Below are 9499 nucleotides of genomic sequence, written 5' to 3' on the forward strand. Positions count from 1 at the left end.
CTTCAGACTAAGGACTGTATTTTTCCCAGTGGCAGCCGTGACGGCGGCAGCCATGGGAGCTCCTGAAATGACCTCCACTCCCACCACTATGTGTTTTTTACCCCCTGAGGGTCATAGTGGGCCACTCTAGTCGATCTGCCAGGTGTGCCACAGTGTTTTCTTGTCCCGGATATGCAGGGGAGGTGCCTTACTTGGATGGTCTTTGTTAAATTATAAACGACATCGTGAGCAGGCAGCTACCGCTCGATCACACGGCTTTACCGAGACGGGCCATCCTCGGGCTATACCTTCCCCATACAAATCGTCTCGCCCGCTGTGGCCTCGTTTCCCGTGCAGCCATTCAAGTAAGCGTTCCCATTCGTGGTCATCCCTCACGACATCCATGTCCTGTAGTGGGGTGAGGCTATCGATTTGTTGGTTGAAGTGGGCAGCGATAGGAGCTGATCAGTCCTGTCCTGTCACCCACCCAATACGCGATTGTTCTCCTAGTTCTGCAATTGTTTCCAACTGTCAGCGGTTTGCCAGAGCGGGACTCTCTTTACCTGCCAGTCGTTGGCTGCCCAGAGACCCACTCGCTCTGTGGATCCCTTAAAACCAGCAGATGAGTCGGGATAGATATGGCTGGCGCCATGTTGGGCGGCCGGTAGGTCTGCCCTAAGCTCCCCTACTCGTGCGATTCCTTTACCTGTTCCTGTGCTTAACTTTTCCCCCGGGGCCACTTCCAGTGTCACCGCCTTATACTTCCACTCATGGGTTTGCCTCTTAGATGGTGCATCAGTGAACCAGACCCCTTGAAGGTCTCTGCCTTCCTTCAGAGGAGGTGCCCCCTGAATCACAGACGCTTTGCTTGGCGGGGTTTGCAATAACACCGTGCTGTCTCTATCTTCCTGTAATTTAGATACTTTAATGCTGCCTTCTGTAACCGATGTGGTTTCATCGGTACCATCCAGACAGGCGTACCATTTCCGGGCTGTAGGCTTCTGGGCAACGGCTGCACCCTCGCGCGCTGTATCCAGGAGATGGAAAGGCCCCCGAATGATCAGATCTGTCCTTTTCTTGCCTGTTCCACTCGCTTCACTGCTCGCACTAAGGACAGCGAGCCTTTGCAAGGTCTGACTATCTCATTTTGGTGTCATTGAAAGAGTGGGAGCTAAGCTCTCGCAGTCTCTCTGGCCCTTCTGGTCCCTTTGGCCACAGGTTACAATGGGAACATGCCCCGTGGCACTCCCATCGGCAAGGCTCTACGCCACAGAGCGTTACGTTCCTTATCGAACTTGGGTCTGAACGCTGGTTTAGCCTTAGTGCTGTGGGCCTGACGAACTTGTCGAGGGAGTTGTTCTGGCGGTGTCACGGTGGTCAATCCAATCCAGCCCATGCGGTGCCAATAATTCACTATTTCTTGTACAAACTCACTCCAGGTGGGTATCGGCTGATCCCTGTAGTTGGGTCTCCCTGCTCGGGGTGCACGGTAAGGTCCAGCATTAGTGGTTCTGGTGGTTTCATGGCGGTCAATCCAATCCAACCCAACCCACATGTCCCGTCCCACTCGGAGGGTGAGGTTAGCTTTTTAATTCTCTGTGCGTTAGTCAGGAGTAAGGAGAATTACTCGAGAGGTTCAGACAAATCACATTTTATTGAAACTCAGCGAAACTACAAAAGATAGCGGCTTGGCAAAACTTGTAATGATATTACCCCAATGTGCCGACAATGAAGTTAGAGAGAAAGAGGGTGGTGGAGAGGAAAAGAAAGAAAGAGAGAAAGAAAGAGAAGAAAAGCGACAAGATATCACCACCCTTGGATCCAGTGATGTTCTCTGCTCGTAGTGGTAGTCCTCAGGTGGTGGGCGTGAGTCTAAAACTTGGGTTTCCACTTTTTATAACCCACAGCGCCCATCCCATAGGCGAGGGTTGTCATCACTGAGCAGGTGCCGTACGTGCTCAGGAATGCTCTAGACATGAGTCGGTGGGTTGTGGGGGTCTTGGGGATTCCACAGGCCCCCCTCTTTGGGGTTGACCGAGTGATGGCCTTTTGCAGACACGCTTGCGCAGAAGACAGATGGTCTTTGCATGTTTCAGGAACAGGGGGATGGGCTCACAAGATGGTATCTTGCTTCCGCGGGCTGTGTTTGTTTGTCCCTGCCTGTGTCAAGACAGATGTTTGCGACACTCGCTCCTTATCAGAGCTCTACACCTGGGACCAGCCCGCGCTGCGTGGGGCGGGCAGCAGCTCCAGAGCTCCTGCCGGGCCCTCGCCCCTTCCACGGCAGCCCCATGAGTTTATCACGGAAGGCGTCGAGGGCCAGACCCCTCCATCCCTCCCCGGAGCCGTCCTCGCCCCTGACAGTGCCCAGAGGAGACCCCCGCCAGGGCTGCTGGATGCTGGAGCGGCATCTCGGGGGGGCTGCAGTGGACCCAGCCCTGGCTGTTGGGGTGGCAGACGATGCCAGTGGGGGCGCAGGAGGGGGCGGGGGGTGGCCGGCACAGCCGGGAGCAGTGGCCACAACCCGGGCACTGCAGGGTTCCCTGGGCAGTTTGGGGGTGACAGGAGACCCCCGAGCTGCACTGATAACTGGGGGGGCTGGGACAGCTCAGGGAGCAGGGCCCTGCCAGCCAGCGGTGCCCACACAGCTGTATGTACGCCGGTCTGTCCCGTTCTATCTATCCATCTCAGTCGGCGAGGAACGCTGCGGTGGCAACGGTGAGTTCTGTGGCCAAGACCTAGATGAAGGTGGACGGAGGTTCCCGGAGCCAGGGAAACCCGAGGAAGAGCAGAGAGACCCCCAGGAGCCAGGAGCTCTCACGAGCGAGGCTGGCGTGGCTTCAGCAATGATGACGTGGCTTCGGCAAGGGTGACACGGCTTGGCCGTTGCCAGGAGCAACCGCGGGAGATTTAAACAGCTCTGGGGAGCGCCAGTGCCAGCGAAATGGCAGGCGAACAGGGCGCGGCGTGTCAGTTTGCAGGGGAGGGCCGTTTGCGCAGGGAGGGCCCTGCAACCTGCCTGTAGGCCCACGGCCCAGGGAAGCGCTCTCGGTCCCTGCCAAAACGGCGGCACGCGCCTCAGAGCTAACAGCAGTGTTCCAGGCAGAACGGGTCAGGAAGGAGACGTCCGTACAGGCGGTGGGTTGCAGGGGCTGCCCAGACCCCTCTCCGGGTGAAAAGGTCCGTACCTGCACAAGGTGTGCGCAGGTGGATGGTCCGTTATGTCAGGCGGCCGAGTCGCAGGCAACAGTGCAAAGGCTGCGCAGTGTTTGAGGGGCCGAGACGGAGGCAGATGGGTGGTCCCATAACCGAGTTCCTGTAGTGGGCACCACTGAGAAGGAGGCACCATGGACCCTGATCACCCACAGCAGCAGGGCTCTGCTCCAGTCTCCGCCCTCCGGCTTCACAAACAGAGACAGATAAGAAGCTTTAGCAGCTGTAGACACGCACGGGCAAGGTCTGCAAGGAGAAATTGTCCCAGCAGCACACGGTGGGTACCGTAAAAAGAGGCGACGACTGCTCGTAGTGGGTGACTCCCTGTTAAGGGACACCAAGGTGCCCGTCTGACGACCTGACAGGCAGGCACCAGAGGTACGGAGCCACGATCCGAGATGTTGCCGAGAGGGTGCCGCAACTTGTCCAGAGCACAGACCGCTATCCACTGCTACTCTTTCACGTGGGCATGAATGACACCGCAAGCCAGAACCTGGGCAGCATCAAGGAGGACTATGAAGCCCTGGGGGTGCAAGTGACAAACATTGGTGCCCAAGTTGGAGGAAAGGCGGCAGCCAGAAATAGACGTATAATGCAAATCAACTCCTGGCTACGTGGCTGGTGCCGTCGCGAGGGTTTTGGCTTTTACGGCAACGGGACATTCTTGGATGACCTTAACCTGTTAGAGAGGGATGGGAGCCACCTGTCCAGAAGAGGCAAGGGAATCTTTGGCAGCAGGCGGGCCAACTTGGTGAAGCGGGCTTTAAACTGAAGGACTCAGGGGCTGGGGTCCAAGGCGGCAATGCTGATGCCATCGCATCCACCTGGGGAACAAGCCAGGCCAACCGGAGCGGCAACAAACGTTCCTTAGCTGCCTCCCTAGAGGAGAACCAGAAAGCCAAACACCTCAAGGGTCTGTATGGCCGTGGCGGACCCTCCTGCAGCCCTCGAGGGAAACCTCCATGCTCCATTAGCTCTCTGAAATGCCTGTAGACCCATGCACGCAGCGTGGGGAATAAACAGGAAGAACTAGAGCTCTGTGTGCGGTCGCAGGGCCGTGATCTCATTGCAATGACAGAGACATGGTGGGATAGCTCGTGTGACTGGAATGCTGTCGCGGATGGTTACGTACACTTTAGGAATGACAGGCCAGCAAGGCAAGGTGGTGGCACTGGCCTTGGTGCGTTTGTGGGAGTGTTATGTAGTCATTCTGCCAGGCCGCCCCATATTTATATTTCAGCCATCGTCCTCCATACCAGAGAGGCTTCACCCGTTTGGCTTGCTTGATTGCAGCGCATGTTTCACATTCATGGATAACCTGTGAGATGGCGTCCAGGGTCAAGTCCACCCCTCGATCACAAGCCCATCTATATGTTGCATCTCTTCCTTGATGGCCTGAGGTATCATGAGCCCAACGAGCTATAAAGAATTGATTGTTACGTTGCTGTCGTGGTTTTACCCCATCCGGCAGCTGAGCACCACGCAGCCGCTCGTTCACTCCCCCCCCCCATCGGGATGGGGGAGAGAATTGGAAAAGTTAAAGTGAGAAAACTCGTGGGTTGAGATAAAGACAGTTTAATAGGTAAAGCAAAAGCCGCGCGCACAAGCAAAGCAAAGCAAGGCATTCATTCACCACTTCCCATGGGCAGGCAGGTGTTCAGCCATCCCCAGGAAAGCAGGGCTCCATCACGCGTAACGGTTACTTGGGAAGACAAACGCCATCGCTCCGAACGCCACTGCCCCCCCCCTCTCTTCCCCCAAGCTCCTTATAAACTGAGCATGACGTTGTACGGGATGGAATATCCCTTTGGTCAGTTTGGGTCACCTGTCCTGTCTGTGTCTCCTCCCAACTTCTTGTCCACCCCCAGCCATCCCACTGGCAGGGCAGTGCAAGAAGCAGAAGAGGCCTTGGCCCCGTGTAAACACTGCTCAACAATAAGTCCATAGAACAAAAACATCTCTATATTATCAATGCCGTCTCCAGCACAAATCCAAAACGTATCCCCACACTAGCTACTATGAAGAAAAATCAATCCTCTCAGCTGAAGCCAAGACAGTTGCCAGTCCAGATCTACCTGAGCCATTTCAATCTTAGCAGTCTGATCCACCTGATTGTTGTTTTGATGTTCCTCAGTGGCTCAACTCTTGGGCACATAGGCATCTACATGATGTACTTCCACCACCAGCTTCTCTAGCTGGGCAGCAATATCTTGCCATAATTCGGCAGCCCAGATGGGTTTGCCTCTGCACTGCCAGTTACTCCGCTTCCATTGCTGTACCCACCCTCACAGGGCATTGGCCACCATCCATGAGTCAGTATACAGGTAGAGCATCAGCCAGTTTTCTCTTTCAGCAATGTCCAAAGCCAGCTGGATGGCTTTCACCTCTGCAAACTGGCTCGATTCACCTTCTCCTTCAGCAGCTTCTGCGACTCGTCGTGTAGGACTCCACACAGCAGCCTTCTGCCTCCGATGCTTTCCCATGATGCGACAGGACCTATCAGTGGACAGGGCATATGGTTTCTCATCCTCTGTTAGTTTATTATACAGTGGTGCCTCTTCAGCACGTCACCTCCTCCTCCGGCAACATTCCAAAATCTTTGCCTTCTGGCCAGTCCATGATCACTTCCAGAATTCCTGGGTGACTGGGGTTTTCTATTCAAGCCTGCTGTGTGATCAGTGCAACCCACTTACTCCACGTAGCATCAGTTGCATGGTGTGTAGAGGGGACCCTCCCTTTGAACATCCAGCCCAGTACAATGCCTACGAAAGCTTGTGTTTCCTTTTTGTTGGTCAGTGGAGACATGGCTGCTATTTTGTTGATCACATCCATTGGGATCTGAAAACGCCTGTCTTGCCATTTTATTACTAAAAACTGGATCTCCTGTGCAGACCCCTTGACCTTACTTCATTTTATGGCAAAACCACCTTTCAGCAGGATTTGGACTATGTTCTTCCCTTTCTCAGAGATTTCTTCTGCTGTGTTGCCCCATACAATGATGTCATCAACATATTGCAAATGTTCTGGGGCTTCACCCTGTTCCAATGCAGTCTGGATCAGTCCATGGCAAATGGTGGGGCTGTTTCCACCCCTGGGGCAGTTGATTCCAGGTGTACTAGACAACCCTCCAAGTGAAGACAAACTGTGGCCTGCACTCTGCTGCCAAAGGGATCGAGAAAAATGCATTAGCGATATCAATTGTGGCGTACCACTGTGCTGCCTTTGACTCCAGTTCATATGGAAGTTCTAGCACATCCGGCACGGCAGCACTCATCAGCGGCGTGAGTTCATTCAGGCCACAATTGTCTACTGTCAGCCTCCACTCTCCATTGGACTTCTGCACTGGCCATATGGTACTGTTAAAGGGTAAGCGGGTTCTGCTGATCACTCCCTGACTCACCAGTTGACGAATTAGCTTATGGATGGGAATCAGCAAGTATCGGTTGGTGTAGTATTGCCACCAGTGCACCGCTGTGGTAGCTATTGGTACCTGTTGTTCTTCAAACTTGAGCAACACCACAACAGAAGGGTCCTCCGAGAGACCAGGCAAAGTAGACAATGGTTCAATTTCCCCTGTCTCCAAGGCAGCTATTCCAAAAGCCCACCGGTACCCTTTTGGTTCCTTGAAATACCCTCTCCTGAGGTAGTCTATCCTCAGGATGCACAGAGCCTCTGGGCGACTCACAATGGGGTGCTTTTCCCACTCATTCCCAGTAGCCAGCAAGATGTTGGTAACACCCAGCGGTTTGGCTACTGCTGAGCAGTGCCGGCACACATCCAGGCGCTCTCTCCAACATTTCTCCCCCTCCCTGGCCACAGCAGTAGCTTGGGGGTGGGCAAGATCTTGGGAGGGCACACAGCCAGGACAGCTGACCCCAACTGACCCAAGAGCTATTCCATACCAGATGATGGCTGCTCAGCAATAAGAAGCTGAGAGACAGGGGGAGGAACTGGGAGCATGCGTGGGTTTTTCTACAATGTTTGTCGTCTGGAGCAACCGCTATGCGTACTGAAGCCCTGCGTCCCAGGAAGTGGCCAGACATCGCCTGCTGATGGGAAGTAGAGAATAATCTTCTGCTCCTGCTTTGCTTCCATGCTTCCAGCCTTTTGCTGTATTAAACTTTATTTTGAGTCACGAGTTTGGGGTTGTTTTTTTCCATGTTATTTTTCTCCCCACCCTGCCCTGCTGAGGAGGGGAGTGATAGAGCAGCTGGGTGGGCACCTGGTGTCCAGCCAAGGTTAAACCACCACACCCACTGCCCCAGCCGCTTGCCGAGGAACCGGCTGCTTCCCTGCCTGTGGCAGCTGGGCACTTCTCCTGGGGAGGCTCTGCCCGCCATGGAGCACCTGGTGCTGGGCTTGGTGCTGCTGTCCCGGACCCTGGCTGCTGCCAGCCCCCGGCACTGGCGAGACCTCAACACCATCAAGGAGGTGCTGGACATGGCCCCCAGCTCCTTCGATGACCAGTATCAGGGCTGCAGCCACATGATGGAGGAGGAGCTGCAGGAGCTCAACCGCACTGAGTTCGCCAACAACAGAGTCTACGCCAGGGCCTGGACCTATGCCACTACTGAATGGCAGAGATGGAAGACCCGCATCCGTGAGCTGCCAGTGCTGCAGCCGGACCATACGGTCGCCCTGATGGCATATATCCTGGATAGCAACGTGTTCCGTGAGTTTGATGTGGCTGTACGTGTGGCTGGGCGCTCCCGTGAGGAATACCTGTGTGCTTTCCACTTCAAGGTGCTGCATTTCCTCCTGAGCGAGGCCCTGCGTGTCCTGCGGGACACCCAGCCCCAAAAATGCCACCACGTCTACTGGGGTGTAGACGTTCGCTTCACCGCCCGGCACCAACAATCCATCCGCTTCGGCAAATTCACCATCACCTCCCTACGGAAAGACATTGCCCAGCGCTTCGGCAAGCACACCTTCTTCTCGGTGGAGACCTGCTATGGTGTGCCGGTCAGGAACTTCTCCTTATTCCCCACGGAGGAGGAGGTCCTCATCCCACCCTTTGAGATCTTCAAGGTCACCAACATCACCCACAACAGGAACAGAACCATCATCCAGCTCCGCTCCCAGGGCGCAAGCAGCACCTACAACTGCGAGTGGGTGAAAGGTGAATTCCTGGGGGTCAGTCCCTCCCCAACACCGGGGTGTGGGGTGCAGGAGTGGTGGTGGCCCCATCCCACCAACTCTGCCAGGAAAGGGGGTCTCGATGGTGGGGAGGGCGAGGGGGGCAGCTTGCCTTTGGACACGCATCCTTGCACGTCTCCCAGCCGCTCTCCCCTGGGGTTTGCAAAGGGGCCCTTAGCGGCAGAGCACGGCACAGCGTGGCATGGCACAGCGTGGCACGGCTGGGGAGGGGCGAGGAGCGGCATGGCACGCTGTGTGCAGCAGCCGTGCAAACGGTTGGTTTCTTTGGCAGAGAAGCGATGCAAGAACCAGACATGCGTCTTCAGCGCAGGTGAGCCCAGAGTCCCCCCTGCGGCTGAGGAGGGCAGACCCCCGCTGGGACGCCTGCCCCCTCCCCCCTGGCTGCCCCTGACTCTCCCTCTCTGGCACCCCCAGGCAGGAGCATCCATGGGGACCCCCCCAACCTCTGGGGTTTCCTCCTGGCAGCTGCGGCCCTGGCAGCCCCCACGGGATCCTGAGCCAAGATGCCACCACTGCCACGGCACCACGGCGAGGGAAAGGGTTCGGGAATGGGAGCCACCAGCTTCATGGGGCCGGCGGGACAGGACGGGTCAGCAGGGGGGCTGGGGGTACGAGGACAGCCCCACTACTCAGCCGTGCCATGGTGCCACCGGCCCTGGGACACCCCGGCAGCCCCAGGACGCCAGCAGAGCCGGGACGAGACCTTTCCCTGGCTCCCACAGGAATAAAGATTTGCTCTGGGACTGGGGTGTCTCTGGGGGTTCCTGCAGCTCCCTGCGCTGGGGGCAGCTCAGGGTGGGGGGGCTGCAGCCGGGGTCTTCTCCAGCCCCCTCACATCCCCAGACCTCCTGCATCCAGAGCATCCCGCAGAGCGATGCCTGCCGCCCGGGTCCTGCTCGAGGTGTCCGGAGGGGTGTGTGTGTCTCCTCCTGGACTCTGTCCCCTGCCTGCAGCCCTTCACCTCCTCCTCCTCCTCCTCCTCCTCCTCCTGCTCCTCTGGTGCAGGGTGCAGCCATGGGGCCAGGCATCCCCAGGGCAGGGGCAGGGGCAGGGGCAGGGGCAGGGGCAGGGGCAGGGCTGTCCATGGCTCTCCAGCCCCTTGCCAGGCTGGGAGGGGGTCAGGGATGGATCCTGCCCTCTGCGCGCACCA

The 9499-nt window shown here is 56.8% G+C and overlaps 1 protein-coding gene across 1 annotated transcript in view; it reads left to right on the top strand.

The window, feature by feature from the left end:
• The first annotated feature begins 7530 nt into the window (after positions 1 to 7530).
• LOC142599985 (erythroblast NAD(P)(+)--arginine ADP-ribosyltransferase-like) overlaps positions 7531 to 9499 on the top strand; it is a 51320-nt gene continuing 49351 nt past the window's right edge. The window contains exons 1-2 of the mRNA XM_075742774.1: positions 7531 to 8311; positions 8621 to 8659. Of these exons, the coding sequence (XP_075598889.1) occupies positions 7531 to 8311; positions 8621 to 8659 (820 nt within the window). The remainder of the gene's footprint in view (positions 8312 to 8620; positions 8660 to 9499) is intronic.

Source organism: Balearica regulorum, chromosome 1, assembly GCF_011004875.1.
Source record: "Balearica regulorum gibbericeps isolate bBalReg1 chromosome 1, bBalReg1.pri, whole genome shotgun sequence".
NCBI classification, from domain to species: domain Eukaryota; kingdom Metazoa; phylum Chordata; class Aves; order Gruiformes; family Gruidae; genus Balearica; species Balearica regulorum.